At 39.6% G+C, this 20932-nt stretch overlaps 1 protein-coding gene across 1 annotated transcript in view; it reads right to left on the minus strand.

Moving 5' to 3' along the window:
* The window catches only part of VOPP1 (VOPP1 WW domain binding protein), a 113191-nt gene extending 92508 nt beyond the window's left edge, over positions 1-20683 (minus strand). The window contains exon 1 of the mRNA XM_075212525.1: positions 20135-20683. Coding sequence (XP_075068626.1) covers positions 20135-20200 — 66 coding nt within the window. The 5' untranslated portion in view covers positions 20201-20683. The remainder of the gene's footprint in view (positions 1-20134) is intronic.
* Between the last annotated feature and the right edge of the window lie 249 nt (positions 20684-20932).

A 20932-nucleotide genomic window follows, 5' to 3' on the forward strand; every position in this document is an offset into this window, starting at 1 on the left:
TCGCATCAGTAATTTATAGAGCGCTATTTCCTATATTTATGGTTTCTCTCATAATTGAGTCAACATCACAAGATAGGACAAAAGACTGTTAGAAAGAGGATCTAGTACTAAACTTTCAAAAGGAAACAAAATAGAAACTAGGTAATTATAGAGCTTGATTTTCGTTGTGGGTAAATTAAAGAGATTCTGAGGGAAGTGATTCTTAAATACATTGTAGAAAATAGTTTGATAACAAAGTGTTGGCATGGTTTCATGAAGGACTGGTCATGCCTAAAAATATGATTATGTTTAATGAGGAGACATATTTGAAACTGGATCTTGGTAGTTCAATTGATGTGATATAGTTTGACTTTACAAAAACATTCAATACAGTTCCATTTAATAGTCTGGTACATAAACTGAGAGTACTTGGTCTGTGGAAAAGTATGATTGAATGATAGAAGATAAAAGGTTGTTATAATTGGAAAATGTTCATAATTGGCTAATGGTTTAAACCACAGGAATCAATACTGGGCACTGTGTTTTCAATCTTTTATTTAATAAATTTTAGATGTCCTAAAATGAAAGGTCTATATTTGCTGATGACAATAAGCTATGCACAGGTTTAACACAAAGCTGGACAATAAATTGTTCTGAAAAGATTTAGACAAAATGGCAAAGTGGGCTGTGTAATGTAGATAAATATATGGTTATGCACCTAGGCTATGGGCTATGGTAATAACTATACTACTTAATTTAAAAACAATTAGGGAAAACTGATATGGGAAATCACTTTGGAAACCTAGCTGATACAAAGCTAAGCAGCACACAGTACCAGACAGATGCTACACATGATGCAAACATATCATTACCACTGTATAAATCACTATAAATCACTAAGTAGGACATATGGGGAATACTTTTGAGCCCTACACTGTAAGAAGGACATAGGAGAACTAGCGAAGAATCAGATGTGTCAACCTAATGAATAAAGGGAATGGAAGAGTTAAATTATAAAAAGGGGTTATAAAAAATGGATTTGTTACTAAAAATAAGGTGCCTCAGAGGTGACCTAATAATATGTATAAATATGTTCAAGGTCAACTAAAGGTTTGTCTAACAAAGTTGAATTGCCAAAGGTCATGCAGTGGACAAGTCACTATAATTGTGAATCTAAGAAAGACGGTCTCACCAGGAGCATGTTAAGGAGTTAATTCCTGTAAGGGTGGTCAGGGCCCTCTTAAGAACATCTTGGCTGGGGCCCCTATATATACAAAAAAAAAAAATGATTATATATATGGGCCCTGCAGCAATGGATGTCGGGTGGGCGTGATGACGTCACACCCGACATGCACTGCGAGCGCGACGGAGGAGGAGACCATGGAGGGAGCCGGATCGCCAGCTGACCGCAAAGTAAGTATTTTCTTCTTTTTTTTCAGCTTTTTTTTTTTTTTTCAGCCTCCGATGGGCCCCCCTGGGCTGCAGGGCCCCCGGGCACCTGCCTATTGTGCCCAATGGGAAAGACGGCCCTGAGGGTGGTTACGCTGTGGATTGGTTCTTACAAGAAATGGTGTCTGTAGCTATAATTAATAATTAGTAAGGACATTATGGTGGTCGAGGAAATTTATCTATTAAGCCATTTTTGAGGTCTGGAAGGAATTATCTCCTCCCTATCAGAGGCTAAACTGGCAAGTGTCATACTAAGCATTTTATTTTGACTTCCTCTGCATCAATGGAACTACAAGTTATGACAGGTTGAACTCAATGGCCCTTTCTTCAACTTTACTACTAATACTTCCTCAACACAAGGTATATCAAGCAATGCTTGATGACACCCTACTCAGAATGCTTAAAGTCATACACACAGCACTCAGAACAGAGACGTCAGACATGTCTAAAGGAATTCCCACGTGGGAAAAATTTGGTTGACCAATTAGAGTAAATTGCCCATTTAATTGTTATCTGTGTGTGCTCCACAACTATATTTATAAACTATTAAAATCTGACCCTACAGCATCAATCGTTATCATATGGAATACCTCTTTGAGCGATAGCACAGTTCACTGCAGGTGTGGGCATATTGTTCAACCAGGAAATACAGGAGGCATTGAGATTTTGTTTGGCCATGCATTGGAAAACTACATAAGTGCAACGGGGTCATCAAAGTGTATGGCAAAATTGCACTGATCTGTCCTTAAATAGGTGAGATTATTGTGTAAAGTTTAAAATTGTACCACATTATATAAGGAGGGTAATATCATTATTTCAACATAAAAAAAATGTTTTATTTTTAAACAAACATGAGCTTATAATTTTATTCAAAAATAAATCTATATTTGTAATTTATGGAGGTTGGTGGGGTAGTTCAATTTGTACTGATTAACTAGTGAATAAACAATTGTATTGCTTCTAATAGTCAATTATTCCATCTCTCAAAACATAGGATAATATACCACTGATCAACAAAATAAAACACGTAAAAAAACACCTATTACCACAGTACTAAAATTATACGTCTGAAACTATTATAAGAGCTGTTGTTATATATTTAAATGGTCTATTTATTAGTGACGAGTTTATTGGAAATCTTGAAAACAAAAGTGTTCTTTGTGATCAAAATATCCTCCCACCTTTAGCTTCTCCTGTTTTAATAAACTTAAGTAAACTGGCATTGAAACAAAAAAGGTCTTTCTTTCAGCAAAGAATAGACTTGTATTTTGTGCTTTTGATACTCAGTGGGAGCTTAGATCTGCTTATTTAAAACAATTCATATCAAGCTGAAATGTCTAGAAACGAACATTAAGAGGTGACAAGGAAATTGATATGTAGGCAGTGATCAAAGGGAAAATTTAGCAGTGCTGGTATGGACAATGGAACTAAATGGCTGGGGGCCACCTAGCCCCTAAAGCTTTAGAGAATTTGATAGATTTAAATTAAATGTAGCCTTACTTTAGATGCTTTTTAATACAATTTAATAAAATACAAATACATAGTGATGCAAAGCAATCCACTCTGTGACTCCTGCCTCTCCCATGTCTCATATACACACCCCAGATACATAATGGGACAAACAGACATACACAAACAAACTCCCACATACATGGCCAAACTTGTCTGTGTCATGAGGTGAATGCTGAGAATAAAACTGAGTAATGTAGAACAAATAAACAGTTGTTCATTCTGCTGAATAGTTCCTGAATAGACTTTTGCATTAATATCTGTTTCAGGTGGAATAATCTTTTTATTACAGTGTGTAAGCTATATCAGATGGAAGCCATTTTTCTGGAGACCAAAATGACACCCACTATGGCAATGAGGCATACTATAAAATGTTTTAACATCTATTTTTGTGCTCTTCCTTTCTATTTATGCATTCTAACAAGGGCGTTTACTAAGCCCAAAATGCAATATATGTTCATCTATATGTTGTCTGTTCAGATATTAATTTAATGTGTAGTTGTGTATTAATTTGTGTATGTGATAGGTCCGTTTTAAGATACAGTAGTGTACTTTTACGTTTCATAGACCAGAGCCATCAAAAAGCTAAAGGAATCAAAGATCAATAAACACTTAGCAAAATGTGAGTCTTATTCAATAAACTAAGTTCATGCATTCGGCCCTTCCTCTCCCAAGATGCCACTAAAGCTCTTGTACACTCTCTTATTATCTCCCACTTGGACTACTGTAACCTCCTCCTTACTGGCCTCCCCCGCTCTCATCTCGCTCCCCTTCGCTCCGTACTCAATGCTGCCGCTCGGTTCATTTTCCTTTCTCGTCCGCTCCTCTTCTGTCTCCCCCCTCTACCAATCCCTCCACTGGCTCCCCATCCCTACAGAATTGTGTTCAAGCTCCTCACTCTTACTTTCAAGGCCCTCTCCAACTCCACTGCTCCCTAAATCTCCAACCTAATCTCCATTCACGCTCCATCCCGCCTTTTGCGCTCGGCTAACGACCGCCGCCGCTCTTCCCCCCTGGTTCCCTCCTCCCATGCTCGCATCCAAGACTTCTCCCGCGCTGCCCCCTCCACTGGAACCAGCTCCCCCGCTCCATCAGAACTTCCCCCAACCTGTCCAGCTTCAAATGGGCCTTAAAAACCCACCTCTTCCTTAAAGCCCTCCAGTCCCCCACCTAATTGACCTCCTCCCAGTCTCCCCCTACCCCCCTCCCACTCCTGCCCTCCCTCCTGTCCCACTCTTACCTCCCTCCTTTTCATTCTCCTCTTCCCCTCTCTCCGTCTCTGCCTCTGTTCTCCCCATTCCCTCCTCCTACCATTGCGTCTCTGTCCGTCCTACCCTCCCCTTAGATTGTACGCTCCTTCGAGCAGGGCCTCCTCTCCTTCTGTTCTCCACCACCTTAACTCTGCTCTTCAGCTCCTTGTCTCTTCCACGAGGTCCTCCTGCCCTTCTACCCCTCTCTCTACCCCGCTTGGGGCTCTCACCTCTCATCTAGCTGCACATTGAGCTTCGGAGTTACTGTGCTTTTTGTTAACTGTACCGTGCTGTCTCACCCTGTATCGTGTTCCTGTCTGTCCCTGCACGGCGCTACGGATAGCTAGTGGCGCCCTATAAATAAAAAATAATAATAATAATAATAATAATGCTTGAGCAGAACAAACCACAAAATATGACATGGTGTAAGTGGTCAATATGTTAATGTACAACTACACAAATTTTAGTTTTGCTCCCTCCCTAGCATCCATATTTCTAAATATGACTAGCTTGATTGCATACAAATGCATGGGCCATTTTAGGTTTGCAATCCACCAAGGTAAAATAAATATTATTAAAAAATAAATAATATTGTTAAAAAAGAAAAGAAAAAACTGATGCAGTATTTATAAGCAACATGTCAATACCTAGAAAAATCACTCTTCTGGTACTTAATTCCTTTTAGGGAACTGTAGTTATTTGAAGATTATTTCAGGTCAAGATTTCATATATTTATAGCAAGACATAATGGGCCTGAGTCATTAAGGAGAGCAGAGCAAAAAGAAGGAGGAACTTTGCATCTGGGCAAAACCATGTTGCATTTAAGGGGGACAAAGTTTCCTCCATGAAATCCTGCATTTGCTCTTGAAATGTGTAGCATTAGTGTTTCTGATCACTGAACCACTTCAGTGATCAAAAAAAAGAGCCACATAAGTATTCTACATTGACATTTTACCCACTGGGTATATTCTCTCATTAAAGTCTGTGTTTGAGCAAGATGTAAGGGTGCCTGCACCATTTACTTATACCCATATGTTTTCCAAATAGTTTGCAATTTTTTAAAGGAAAATAAAATAAAAATTACAGATATGATACAGTATATATTTTCTTTAAAAGGCTTATTTGCACATAGAGGGTTATATTTATCATAAGCTGAAAAGTTTTGCCCTATACATCAAGGTGAGTACCCTCCCGGTGATAAGATTTTCCGTATTTTGCCAAGTGCTGGCTCTCAGTTCCACAGCACATGCGTGAACCGGTTATCAAGTGACACATGTGCATATCCCCAGAGACTAGCCCAGTGAAGCGGACACTTAACACTTACCATTCCAGGCCAGTATCACTGAAGCAGCTGAGTACCGCTCAGCTGCCCCAGCGATATTCTATGTTTACATTGCAGCGATAGTTATAGTTGTGATAAGCATGGCTAAAAAAAAAAATCAACCTTTTCACTACATATTAACAAATAGACCCCTGTAGTTATACTGAATACCATCTTAGCTCAGCTGCTGTAAGAAGAGAGTTCAACAGTGATTGGAGCTGCCATTTCTGTTCCTCATCTAGTAGTCTCCACTGTCTCCCTGATGACAGCAACTGATGCCGCAGCTACAATTGTTATACTGCTACCTTGTGCATTAAGAGTTCTCCTTACACTATTTTAATCTATTTGGCCAGGGACATCTTTACCTACTGTTTTATGTCATTGCATGCAATTTGTTTGTGTCGTGATCTCCTCCATGTATTGTGTGGCGTAATATGTCATTGCTTTATAAATAAAACGTAACATACCTCCCAACATTTGGGTAGGCGGCATTGGGATAGGGGGCGTGGTCATGTTACAACGGGGACATGATCACAACACAATGGGAGTGTGGCCACACCAGGGGGAATGCCTAGCACTAGGCTGTCCCGTTCTCTCCTCCCCTTCCCTCCAAACACCTTCATTGCCACACCCTTCACCGCTAATGCAGAGCAGCAGTGAACAGAATACTTCCCAACTTTCCTACCTGCGGTACAAAGCTGTCTTGATCGGGATGTCGGGGCAGAACCCTCAAATTGGGACTGTCATGCTTCAATCGTAATCCTGTGACAGCTTTGAGGTATGATTTAATAGCAATATTGAACCTCGCTGAATCTTGCTTCCACACAGCAGGGTGCAGTGAGAACTAGAGCAACGGTTGGTGCCAAAAAACTCTATTGTTTGAATGGACAGGGAGGTGACTAAATCATACTTGCCAACTCTTCCTGAATGTCAGGGAGACTCCCTGAAATAGGGGTGATCTCCCTCACTCCCTGAAGAGTCTGGCATTCTCCCTGATGCTGAGCCAGTACAAGAAGTGGTTGGCTTCGCCATCTGTGGCAAGATGACACTGTTCAGAAATTGTGTCCTTTGTCCATGTATTGATGCCTATGGTGGTGGCCATTTTCATGGAGACCAAAATTTAATCAAAGACTGACAGGTAAGAGAACATGACTTCAGTAATGGAGACAGAAATGTAAAAGACACATCAGTCTCTAGAGATTTATTAGCTGCTTTTCTTTAACGCATAGTTGCCTACTCTCCCAGAATGTCCGGGAGACTCCCGCATTTCTGGGAGACCTACCGAGAGAGCAGGGCAACCTCCCGGTTCTCGCCACTTCAATAGATAAGTGGTGGGGGGGCGGAGCTTAATGATGCAAATATTGCGTCATCTTAGCTGTAATTGGCCAAAATTGTGACAATCATGTAGGGGGCGTGGTCAAAATGATGCGATTATTCAAGCTCCACCCCTGCATCTCTCTGAAGCCAATGAGGAAAAGTTGGCAAGTATGGAGTACATTAAGTTTACCATGTACTGTTTATAAGCAATTCATAGTTATGTTTTCACTTTGTTTCAAAGCCTTGAAGATAGAATGAGGTGCAGGGCACATCTGGCATATAAATGGTTAAAAGAACCTGCCATACATTGTTTCTTTCAGTTTCCTATAACCGGGACATTAATATTTTATCATGGCTGAGTCAATTGTGAACCATCAAAAAAGCAATATACATTATATATGGTAATGTATGTCTGTTTAGTGGAGATATCCTAATGGGATTTGATTAATTACAGAAAAAAACTGATTAAAGTAAAAAAAAAAAATCACAAATTGTAGGCTATTAATGAATGACATCTAGATGACAGTTTTAGATCTTTATATATAAAAAAGAGCATTGAGACTGTGTAAGCAACAGACACACCCACATGATTTTTTTGACCTACTTTTCATATCTGTTGCTAGGAAATGTTTCCTGAACTAGTTTTACTGTGAAGCAGGCTAGTAGTTTCCAAACTAAAGCTACCTATTGTTACCAAACCAGATTTTATATACACCTCATTCTTTTAGGACTATGGGGCCTATTTATCAAAACAGCCTCAAATACATTGATATGGCTGAAAAAATAATTAATGCCACAATTTAACAATAAATATTGTCAGGGCAGCTAAGCGACACTCAGCTGTCCTCGATATGCAGGCCGCGCATGCGCAGCAGCTCCGTTTCAGCAGCACTGTACTATACAGCAGCCGCAGAGCTGTCAAAGAAGCATCCACGGTGGTGCTGTATAGAATACTTCTTTGACAGCGCCGCGGCTGCTATATAGTACAGTACTATTTAGTACAGTGCCGCTATGTAGGGGCACTTCTTTAGCGGAGGGGAGGGGTTTCTGGAGAACCCCCCCCCCCCTGCGTGCGCCCCTGGATATACTGGCCTTGTTTTAGCACTTTATCGGATCGACTGCTAGTATTTGCAGATTGGCGCAAGCAAGACCCGGCCTGCACATGTGTAGTAGAACTGAAAGCCCAGATAACATTTAAGCAGGTTTTAAAAAAAATTTAAACTTTTAATCAATATTAATCAATACAAATAAATAGTTTTTAGCATTATCCTGAGATGGAGATAACTAAACAGGTATTACAGCGGTACAGGGATAATCGCCATCGGTGTTATCACTGACGGTAACTTTTTGGCACAATTTCGCTGGCAGTAGGGCTTTTCAGAATTTAAATAACTGAAAAATGACATCTATTTATGAGCCAAAAATATGTATTGTAGAAGTAGTCCAATAAAAGTAGTCCAAACCATGGGCCTGATTCATTAAGGATCTTAAATGAAGAGGATTCTTATTTCAGTCTCCTGGACAAAACAATGTTACAATGCAAGGGGTGTAAATTAGTTTTCTATTTTGCACATAAGTTAAATACTGACTGTTTTTTCATGTAGCACACAAATACTTGATAGCTTATTTGTACACTGAAACTTAAAGTTGATATTTCTGTGCTACATTAAAAAACAGTCAGTATTTAACTTATGTGCAAAACAGAAAACTAATTTGGACTTTTTCTATACTGCAAAAAGAAACCCACTATCACCTAATTTTCACTCTTCTATTTTTACACAGCATCTATTTTTACATAGCATTTTTAACAATGTTTTAACCAAGTAGAACACCTGCAATGAGAGGAAATTCTTGTTATATAAGTATTCTGTTGTTGTCCTTAATACAGCATAGCTACACAAAACAACAAAAGTTAAAGATTAAAAGGCACTTCCTGACTGTGGTGTAAGTAGACATCAGTGGGCCCCTTAGCCAAGTTTTGTAAGGGACTGCATGTACCGTCCAACAGTGAAAAGCTCACATAAACCATATACACATTGGGATGTGAGAGAAAGGTAGGCACCCCTTAGCTGTGGTCCCCAAAGGAGCTGCAGCCCATGCACCTATAGTTACGCCCAGGCGCGGGCTGGGAGGTTTTCAGCCCCTGGGGGGCACAGGCGGCGGCATAACATGACACGCGATGCGGCCGCGTCATAATGACCTGAACAGCCGTTAGACTGAGCGGCCCGGGTGCCCGCTGCCCCCCGGTCCAGCCCAACCCTGGATACGCCTGTGCATCCTGATTATATTTTTTGGGTTATTTTTATAGCAGTGATATTCAAACATGGACATGTTATATAAAGCACCATATTGCGGCAGTAAAACCATATATCACAGAATAACTAGAAATAGGATCCCTGCATGACAAATTGTTACATTAAAATGTTGTAAACCACAATCACATTCAATATATACCAACAGGCAATTAAAAGCATAATGAAGAGTGACTCTAGGGGGTAAGTATGTCAAGCTGCGGGTTTGAAAAAGTGGAGATGTTGCCTATAGCAAGCAATCAAATTTTAGCTGTCATTTTGTAGAATGTACTAAATAAATGATAACAAGAATCTGATTGGTTGCTATAGGCAACATCTCCACTTTTTCAAACCCCCAGTTTATAAATTTACCCCTAGGAGTGAACAAATAAATATATACATACCATATATGGTAGAACTACAAGAATTTGAATGCTTAATGTATAGTTTATCCACACAAATGGAAGTCTTTAGGCTTACAGTGAATTAATAAACAAGACATGAATTTTCATTTACTATTTGCAAAAATGACAAAACAATAATTGAACAAGTTCTGAGAATTAATAATAATACTAAAGCACAGAACCAGATTCATACCATGTCGTGGACAGAAACCTGGGTTTGCACATGGCCATCTCCCAAGACCACACAGACACTGCTCTCCTCACTGCAGTATTGGAAGGGGTGCTTCAGTACATTAACGCTGGCACAGAGGTTCCCTGGCTATTAGGAAGCTTTGGTTGCTCTTCTCTGGGTCTACCTCATGCATTTGAAGCATCTGCTGCGTTCTGCGGCTTTAGAGATCTGCTGCCTTACGGGGAGCCCCTGGCACTTAGAGCTTTCCTGTAAGATCTCTCCAGCTTAGTACAGACCAAATATGTAGCTGATGTGTGCATGGGTCATGGATAGGTCATGGATAGGTCATGGATAGGTCATGGATAGGTAGCCATTATACAACTACTATACTGAGACTGTAGAACATGGCAGGCGGTTCTGGGCTAACTCCAAAAGTAGAGGAGAAATCCCAGTGATCTTCTTGTGCCCCTTACACTCTTGGAGTAACATGGGAGCTGCCTGTCCTGTTCTTCAGCTTCACTGTTCAATGTAACCACTAATTGCAGGGATAGCTGATGCTGGGAGAGAACCCAAGAAAGTTCTTAGTAGTCGCATCCCAAGAGAAAATCTCTGACAATAGTGGTGATGGTGAACTGGAAATGGGCCATGCATACTGATACATAGCTGAGCCCAAATGTATTAGGTCAGGGAGATGAGGAGAGTGAAGGCTGTCAATGGATTGACAATTATCCCCCATCATTCCTATAGTCTAGTGGAGGGAGAACATTTAGAAATATTTACTTAAATATAAAAACATAGTACAAAAATTAAAAAAGCCTGACGCCCCCAATAGTTTGCCTAGTGCAATCAGCACACTCATCCCAATTCAGAGAAATGCCCTGAGGTTGCACAGTGCCTCCATGTGATAAACAGTTTGGGATTGTATCACAGTGACTGGATCTTATTACACATTGAATTTTGGTTTTAGCTCCTGTGCTGACACCAATCCTGCGTTCTGCATCCTCCTGCTTCAATTCTTTCTGCTTTTAAATAAGCAGAGGGGAGCAGAAGACAGATATGGAGAGCAGCACTGATGCTGGTGACACTGTTCCCAAGGGCCCCTAGCTATAAAGATGGTGAATACTCTATAGATTGATAACTTTGGCCTGGGGGCACACATGGGTGAAGTGGCCTATGCTCTTCTAGAAGTGCAATGCTCAAATGAGCATTACTGAACCTTGCTGGTTTTTGTAATATAGACATGGTTTCACACAGTCAATAAAATATATGGAAAATTATTATTTAAAAAACTGCCAAGGCAGCACCATCTGACCAGTATTCATTGCAGCGCCTAGTTTTCTGTGCTCTGTATAATACAGAGAGCTAGAATTAGCAGCAAATATATAATATAGACATATTTCTACTATTCAGTTTATAATGCAGACAGCACTATGTAACTGATACAATACATAAACCATTCTAGTAGCCACTATATAACCCAAAGAGCAACTAAGTGATTCAAATACAATGCATAGTACATATTAGTGACCATTAGATTGGCTGTGCTGTAAAACTGTTCCAATAGATGGAAAACTATCATAATAGATGACTCTCAGCACTCTGATTGGTGGATAACTCCAGGCTTTTCACCAATCAGCATGCCGGGACAGCCAGGAAATACGATTTGCGAATGGCCAGTGCTATCCACCAATTAGAGTGCTGGGAACCATGTACCGATAGCACACTGATTGATATGCAGCATCGTCCATTCACCAGCCACAGTGTCGGTCACTTTTGCTGTTTATTTCTTCTGCTTATAAGGGAACACTGACTTGCATATTTGGATTGAAAGTGAAACACACACACACAAAAAAAATAAGTTCATTAGAAAACACTGGCATGTTGAGAACTGCAGAGCATCTTGATGCCCAGATGGAATTCTGCCAACAGACAATGTGCAGCCAGTGAGCAGCGTATCTGGAAATCAGCAAAAGATGTTCATTTGTAATTGAAAGAGAGTGTTTACAATCCAACTAAAAGAGCTCAATTTAGAACAATGCAGGCTGTAGCTGCTACTAAAACACATAAATATGCCATATATTTGTGACATCAGCTATGACACTCTAACCACTGCTTGTCTACTGGCTTTGTACATGTGACTTCTGTAAGACCAAGCAGTAAATTGGTTATGCAGTGTTGTCTTGTATAAAGAATGCACATTGCATTCTTCTTCAATCATAATAATTTAGGATTAGTTCATTGTTGTTTGTTGTTCCTATAGCAAAATGAAACAGCATGCGTTTAGAAAGATCCTATTATTTAACTGACAGCCTGCACCATCTTTGTTGCATGAAAAATAATTTTGTCCAGGAGAATCTCACCTTATCAGTTGGTTCCAACATTCTCTCAAAGTAGAAAATATAATCATGCAAAAAATAATTGATTTTCCATAGTGTGTAACACAGTCATGGCCAAAAGTTTTGAAAATGACACAAATATTATCAGGTGTGAGTACATCTGCACGCCCAGTGAGACAAGGACTTTTCGTGGATGGCCTGGTGTCAAGAAGGCCTGCAAAGAAGCCACTGTCTCTCCAGGAAAAACAACAGGACAGACCGATATTCTGCAAAAGGTACAGGGATTGGACTGCTGATGACTGTGGTAAAGTAATTTAATCCCATTGAGAACTTGTGGTCAATCCTCAAGAGGCGGATGGACAAACAAAACCCCACAAATTCTGACAAACTCCAAGCATTGATTAGACAAGAATGGGCGGCCACCAATCAGTATGTGGCCCAGAAGTTGATTGACCGCATGCCAGGGCAAATTGCAGAGGCCTTCAAAAAGAAGGGTCAACACTGCTTATATTGACTCTTTGCATAAACTTAATGTAGTTATCAATAAAAGTCTTTGATACTTATGAAATTCTTGTAATCTTACTTCAGTATACCATAGCAACATCTGACAAAAAGGTCTAAAAACACTAAAGCAGTAAACTTTGTGAAAACCAATACTTGTGTCATTCTCAAAACATTTGGCCAGGTCTGTGCGCTAATGGACTGTATTGAAGAGCTGGGTTATTCAGCCTTTATATCTTTTTATACTACTAGAGCTAGAGTCATCTTGTCCAGTACAGTACATAAATATTTACAGTTCGTGCTTAACTGATTTTTATTTGTACAAAGCTAGTTACCAAGAGTATATGCAATTTAAAATATTTAAAATAATTTGAACGTATGAGAATTTTTATACATATATTGCCAAATATAAACTGACGACGGACTTATTACAATGTAAATAACAGACTTAAATAAGATAACATAGATAAGAGTGTTTTGATGTCTAAATCCACAAAAAGTAAGACAGTGAATAGATGAAAAAAAACAATAAGCTGATGGTGTTATTAACAATCCATTTGCCTAAAGTCATTAAAAGTCCTACACAAATGTATTTGTTTATACAATGTGAAAAGTCTGATAAGCTTTTCCATAGGAAATGTCTATTTTGCCAGTGGCATTCCTAGGTCCTAGTACCAGGGAACGTTGGAAATATAATGCACCAAATAAATCATTGCATCTCCCCAGCAACAGAATAACTATAATAATCAGCAATTTTGTGTATTCTTAGCATAATGTTTTGCTGTGTGCAAAGTGTGTATGATAGAAGTGGCTACAAATGTATCAGTTTGCCAACTCTTTTGAGAACTTAACAATACCCCTATACTTAAAAGACACTGACTTCCATCATCTCACACATTTTGACAAGTTCAGCATTACATATCACATCTAAAGTCCATTGCCGTCAGCTAAGTAATTACATAATTGCACAGAATTATTTTCCTACCCATTTGTGGCACTGTAGCATTACTGCCTCACAACACTGGGGCCGTTGATTCAATTCCTACCACTATCTGTGTGGAGTGTGTACATTCTCCACGTAAACGTTTACGTGTTTTTTCTCCATGCGCTCTGGTTTCCTCCAATTTCACAATTACTGAATCCACCAGTGTGGCACTATGAATGTTAATGTATTGTGAGACTTTAAAAAGTTGGATGCTACATTTTATGCTAAACTGTTCCCGAATGGAATCTACCCATTTCCATTGAAGACGGCCTGGGCCTTAGCCCCTACCAACACTAACCAACATCAGCTGGTTTTGGAAGCCATGCAGCAAAGCACAGACCCATAGGTGAAACATGTAAAGTCCTGAATCCCAACGCCCAAGGAGGTGGGATCTTCTCTAAATGAGCATAGTTTATGGATCAAGGGTATTATTAAAGGTATTTGAGAAAATGTCAAGGCCAGCCTCAGGTTTTACTGAAGTCACTCTGCAACCACTGCTTTCAGGTTATCACTAGCCAATTGCTGCACAGATTGGTCAAAGTGACCACTGAATACAGTTTAACACAGAAGGAACTCATGCATTACCTACAGATCCAGCGTAAGCTGAATCCAACAGTGGATGGCATGTCAGTTGCTGATAGATTCAGGTTACACTAAACCAACCAATGCTGGCTATAGGGGGTTGCATTGGTAAAAAATATATAATACTAAAATAATAAAGTTGAACATAAGAACCAGTTAAAAATAAAATTAACCATTTTTCCAGGTCCCATAACTGCATAATATCTAACATATAGTATATATATATATATATATATATATATATATATATATATATATATATATATTTGGTATTCCTTTAATCTGGAGAATTAGCTTTTTTTAAGGCTTTCACAGTAAAACAATTTAACTCCAATTAAAAGCCTAGCAAAAGAGAGCTCAATAGGTGCTGGAAAACAAATCAAAGTAAAATTCACAACGTAGTTATAAAATGATTTCCAAGTTAATCAACATATAGCAAAACTGTGAAAAGTGGTTTGGCCCCATAAAACATCTATGGTCAAAAAAAGGCTAAGTTCAGGCAAATGAGGTGTAAAAATGCCCAAAGTCTGCTGTCCTAAATAATGTAAACCGACCTATAAAGAATACACGTGAACAATATGACGTAAGTATGTCTGCTCTAGAGAAGGATTCTAGACACCTGGAACCACCCTATGCTTCTGTGTATGTTCATATAAAACTAACATTTAACAGAAATATCTCATATTTAACTTGAATGTTAGCTACATTTTCCCTGTAATGTTAATTATCTTGTATGGCTATACATATTAAATGATGTTATTACTCCCTGTCATACAGCTCCTTCATAAGCAGTGTCCTTACTGAGGTGCAATGCACTTAAATTTCTTGTCATAGATTTACAGAACACATCATTTTGATATCCTATCCTGCCAATGCTTCTCACTGGATTTGGCCTTCAAACTTGTATCTAGCTCTTCATTTAGGTATCATATTCCCTCAATTATACACCACCTCCCCCAAAGATATGACATGGTTTCAGCAATCTGTCACACTCAATATATGTTTTATCTATTTGTGCAGAAATAATTCTCCTCTTCATTTACAGAAAATGGTTCAATAAAAAAAGTAAACAAAGTTCTTTGGTTTACATAGCAAATGCTCAGTTAATGTTGAATACAGTGATGTTATTATATATTAAAGCTTCATTATAGGGTAGCCCTTCTCCCTAGCTGGAGTCCTTAGGGAAAACGATCGCATGGAACCATTTCTTTCAAAGTCCAGGACGAAAATCGTGAATTTGCCGGTTCTGTTTTACATGACCGGCAGAGCCCTAGAAAAAAAAGCTGCATGGCAGAGGGAGGCAAAGCCTGATAAAGATCCAAAGCAATAACCTTTTGTAAACAAATAAAAATGGGTTAGAGTGTTCCAGGTCCAATTAGCAGTAAATACCCCTTGTCTGTAAGATCTCACAGTTCATAATGGCAGAGGCAGGGGTGAGTATATTGAGAACTGTGGGGAATATTAACACCTTTTAAGGGCTATATAGGCATCACTGCGCAATAAAATAAGTCACACAGGTAAGCAGGGAATGCAACATGGCCAAATTCTTCATGTATCCCACCACACTACATGACTACCAAGGTCAGCCACGTCACATGCTAAATTGGGGTTAAAGTCCTGTGGGGACTAGGATGGGTATGTGACCAGCCCCATTTACATAGTGATTGCCAAATTCCCCTGGAAGATCTCTAGCATTGATGAGCTAATGCTTAGGGCTGTGCAAGAGGGACAACCATCCAGGCCACAAAGCTGAAGAGGGACAGAGGAAAAATTAATATTTTAGGTTAATTTGTTTAAACTTGAGATTAATGGGGTGTCAGTTTCTTTCTTACCCCAGGTATAAAAATGTCTCATTATGGTTCTGCTGGTGTTAACATAGTGCAATAACTGTAATCCTTAAAATGCTGTAATTCTATGCACAACTCTTACACATTCACACTAAACCCATACTTGCCCACTCTACCGGAATGTCCGGGAGACCACTGAATTCCGGGTAAGTCTCCCGGACTCCTAGGAGAGCAGGCCATTCTCCTGGATGCTGCGCACTTCCTAGTGAAGTGGGCAGGATGGGAGCCTCCACATCGCGATTCGCTGTAAGCCGCATAATTTGGGCCCCACAGAAAAATGATGCTTTAGTGTCATTGTGTCACAGGGGCCAAAATGAAGCGATTTGCAGCTCCCTCCCCTTCCATCCTCCCTGTTTTCCTCCACTCCAGGATCTCCCGATGGGTAAGAGCAAAGACTTGTAAGTATGACTAAACCACAGCCTGTATTCTAAGTGTGCAATGCATTGATTAAGATATTATTTATTAATAGTGGAAGTGTATCTGTATCCTGAAATCTTAGCAATTTGTCAGTATTAAAGAGATAACTGCACACTACAGCTTTTGTTCACAACCAGCTGATTTTCTTGTGAGTCTAAACTGGACACAATAACCTCTTAACAGAACATTGAATGAATGACAACTTCAATGAAATTCTTTTTCAAGAGTTTCCTTTCAGATTGTAATTGCCCACTATATTTTAATTGTTTACTAGTTTTCTGCATTCCAAGGGAAATGAATAGCAGTTCGAACTGTTGCTGAAGTGGAAATTTAGAAGTGACGGTATGATAAATGTAATGGGAATGTAAGCGAATGAAATGTAGAAGTTTTACAATGAAGGCAATAGGAGAAGTGGCAGTAATGACATACCACCGTATACACCCCCGGTTCGACCACTGGTTTTTAAGTGTCAGTTTTGGGTTTTCAATCAGTAACCCACAGTAATCTGGTTCAGCTATATTAACGTTATGGTGGGGAGCAATGCTCATTTATGTGATACAATGGCTTAGTGAATGGTGATTGGTTATTTCTTTGCTGCTTCCTGTTTAAATCCTGAAGCTTACACACCATTTACACAACAGAACAGAGACTGTCATGTTCTGAAATGTTGCTATTCACGTTGCCTGATCTATGAAGTATATCAATAAATCACCTTTAGGTGCAATTTAGAAATGCTGATTCACTACTCTTTGGAAACAGAGACTGTGGTGCCCATGGTTCCTTATTTTTCAGTGCTGAGTGCTGAGGTTTTTGATTATATTTGGCCTAGCACTGTGTTATCTAAGACATTGGTTGGGAACAACTGTTGTACACCATGACAGCTCTTAATGCGCTACAGCCACGTATATGTATTTCTGACTTATTTAATAAAAAAAAGTTATTACACAAAGGCATGATATTTTATGAACATATAAAGGCATATTCAATTGTCTGGTTTCTGCGGAGCGTTAAAACTATTACCGTGCTGGATTTCAGCTCGCAGCTCCCTGAGCTGAAATCCAGCGAGAAAACTACCGTAATAACGTTTTTTCCGAGCACTATTACTGTAATAACGGTAATAGTGCGCGGACCGCGAGATTTTCGGCGTTTCCGCCGACAATTGAATATACTTCTTAGAGGAAAATTTAATTACCCCCGAATTTGCGCGGCGTTAAAACTATTACCGTTATTACGCCAGTTTTAACCCGGCTTTCTGCTCGTAGCTCAGGGAGCTGTGAGCAAAAAGCCAGCGTTGAAACTACCGTACTAACGGTAATAAAGCGCATTATTACTGTATTAATGGTAATAATGCTCAGGCCGCATTACTTTTACCCGTAACGCGGCCAATTGAATTCCCCCCTTACGGTTGCTTTTGATTGCAAACACATGTTCTAGAGTGCATAGGCGACCATCATCACTATCACTCGGCACTTACATCTGACCTGTAGCTGGTGCAAGTGATATGACAGAAAGGCATGTACCTTAGAGACGCCCAAAGCTTAAATCGGACACTGCTACTTGTGCTCAAGCTTGGCACACCCTTACCGTACATTGACTGTCTTAACTGTCTTTTGGGCTTGAAGATGAATTGCATACACTTGCATTCTCTGGTGTATAGTTAGTTTCTGGGTATGTGCAGTGCAATTTAACATAAAATATGTCAAGTATCCGCATTTACGTTCCTTAATGAATCAGGCCCCTTATGTTTAGGAACTAGAAACTTAAATTGTAAATTTAGTATACATACTGGACATCGTTTAGGAGGCTGGTCTGCAAATGAACTATTTTCTGGATGAGACAGTTCAATGAGTGGGTCATTACTAAATACTGACTGCACAGGGAAGTTTCACCCCAGTGCAGGGCCATTGCATGCATTCTGGTGCTCCCTCAAATGCTTCACCCTTTCCTCACTTCCCCCCTCGGTGCTGCCCCGAACCCCGCTTCTTAATTAGTGTGGCGCGGGGTTGAGGCAGCATCTTCTATTCCTAGGAGTGTGGCGCTGGGCTGTGACATCATAGTCTAGCGCCGGCAGCTTCACAAGTAAAAAAGAAGCTGCAGACTGTTGCCCTTCACGTTTTTGGTTGCCGCTCAGGATGGGAGTGCCGCAGTGACAATAAGGACACTGAATAAGTGACATTATGTTGCTCATTTTATGTTTTAGAAGCTCAATTCACCCTGGTGCCCCAGGCAACAACCTAGGAGTGCCCTTTCTGCCCTGTGGCTTAAAACAAAAGAGGGCAGTGCTATTGGGTTGTTATGGGTGTGGCTTACTGCAGCTTAGTTTACTTTCCTTCAGAAATGATGGTTATATACCTTTTGAAATGCTCAAGGAGGGACATTTATAAAAATGTAATAACAGTTTTTAAAAGTTCAGCTAAGAGCATCTATTATGTATACTTACCTCTAGTCCAGTTATCAAAAATGTCACCCACTCAATAGACATCTACATTCCTGTATACATCACATCTGCTTTACATATCACCTACATTGTTCACAGCCACAGCTCTTATGTATTAATTTCACTTTTTGACCTCAATTACATCTAGTACAGCAGTGTATTGATTATGACCACAAGATTCATTTAAAAACAAAACAAAAAACAATGGCACAGATGAATCCTTTATACTTTCCAAGGGGAAGAAAGCAGAACATGAAGACATTACAATAAGTCTGACCATTTACAGTTACTGTAAATAGAATTGGACAATCAAATGACTAACTATAAAAAGGGTTTTGATAAAAAAAGGTCTATTCACTTAAAATCCACAAATCTGACACAATCCTTCAAGAGAACAATGGATCTCTATCTGCCTTCTGCACTCAGAGCAGCACACATGCAGGAAGAATACAATAGCAAGTAAAGGCCTAATATTTCAGACACTATTAATTCCATCTGTGGCATTATTTTTATTCTATCTACCATACAAAAAGGGTCATAAAAGCATTGTCTGACAGCAGGCTGGACAAGAGGAAACTTCTCTTGGTGACCATATAGGTAAAACCTATGGACAGCTAACAACTACTGTATATACAGAAATATCCTAAATATTGTAAACAATGAACAAATACAGAATTTTGACAATTTTGGCCAATTTTACAATTGGCCAAAACCATACAATTGGCCACTTCACATAAAACACAGATCGTATACATCTAACTTACTTCAGAACCTTTTGGGACACAGTTATCAATCAAAGTGTTTCTGCCAGTGTTATCAGGCACAAAATGTGTTTCACAGTTTTTCCTGCAGGAGGTTCTGCAGCAGCTGTGAGATTATAAGCTGCCTTGCCTTTAGAACATTCAGTTAACAGCAAGGTGGTGTAGATAATTAAAAGCTTAGAAGGAATTATATAAGTTCATACTTTTGGTACAAGCATTGCAAAATGTATATGCACTCCCCACCCTAAACACCACCCACAAATAGCAGCAGGACAATAGCAGTATGTAATAGTGATCTTTAGCTGAAGGATTAAGATTAAGACATAGATAACTCTATATAGTAGCTAAAACAGCAATTTGTCTAAGAAAGGAGTTGATACATGTCTATACCTATATACACAGCTATATAAAATGAAACTGTCTTAAATAATTTAGTATCACACATCAGGAAACTGTCCCTATGTTTTCATCTCTATTGGCAGTGTTTTGCTGACAGGCTAAAATGCAATACAGGACGAGACCGCAATACCCCACGCACTTGAGTGACAGTCCCTGTGACCTGGGAGTTCTGCTTACCTCTAACAGCAGGGACAGAAAGAAGAATCCAGCACACTGCAAACTCTTCATGTCTCTCTGTGTCATGTACTTCCTCTAGGACATGAAACCTTCTTCATCCAGTATTAATATCCTCGGTAACAGCTAGTTCTCCAGAAACAAAACGATGTATACAATTCCCAACAATCACTGCTCCTTTTTAGTTTTTATTTTGCTCCATCTGTGGACTCACATGCCGGATATCAGATATGTAGGACAATCGATGGTAGAACAGGGTAAATAATATCGATCCTGGGACTCCTTTTGCTTGTTATAAGCTCATTCTCACCAGATGACAGCTCCGGGGTTGTCTCAGCTATAAGCACTGTTCATGCAGAAAAGGGCGATGATGCTGATCATGTGGAAAAGCTAACACACAATAATGTGAGGGAGGGGATAGGTAAAATGAAGAAAGGGCTAGACTGGAAAACGGAGGCAGGGTGTAATTTTAATCTGTGTTTCTCATGGAAATGATTTTTCAAAGATGGAAATGGAGACACTAGACTGAGATCACAAAGTGAGGAGGGGATTAGGAGGAGGGGAATGCCCATCCTTTTAAACCTCCCTCTCTGTCGTGTGTTTTTTTTTCATAGCAGCTAGTAACGAGATCCTTTTTATTATTTTTTTCCATTCTCACTGGTCTTTGCTGAGTGGCCTGCGAGGCATATGCTGGTGACAAATAGTATAGGCAGATCTGAGTGAGCAGCAAAGTGCTGTTAAACATTATCCTAAATATAGGATCTCTGCATGAAATCCCTGCCTGGATTATGTATGCTTATA

This window comes from Mixophyes fleayi, chromosome 5, assembly GCF_038048845.1.
Source record: "Mixophyes fleayi isolate aMixFle1 chromosome 5, aMixFle1.hap1, whole genome shotgun sequence".
Lineage (NCBI taxonomy): Eukaryota > Metazoa > Chordata > Amphibia > Anura > Limnodynastidae > Mixophyes > Mixophyes fleayi.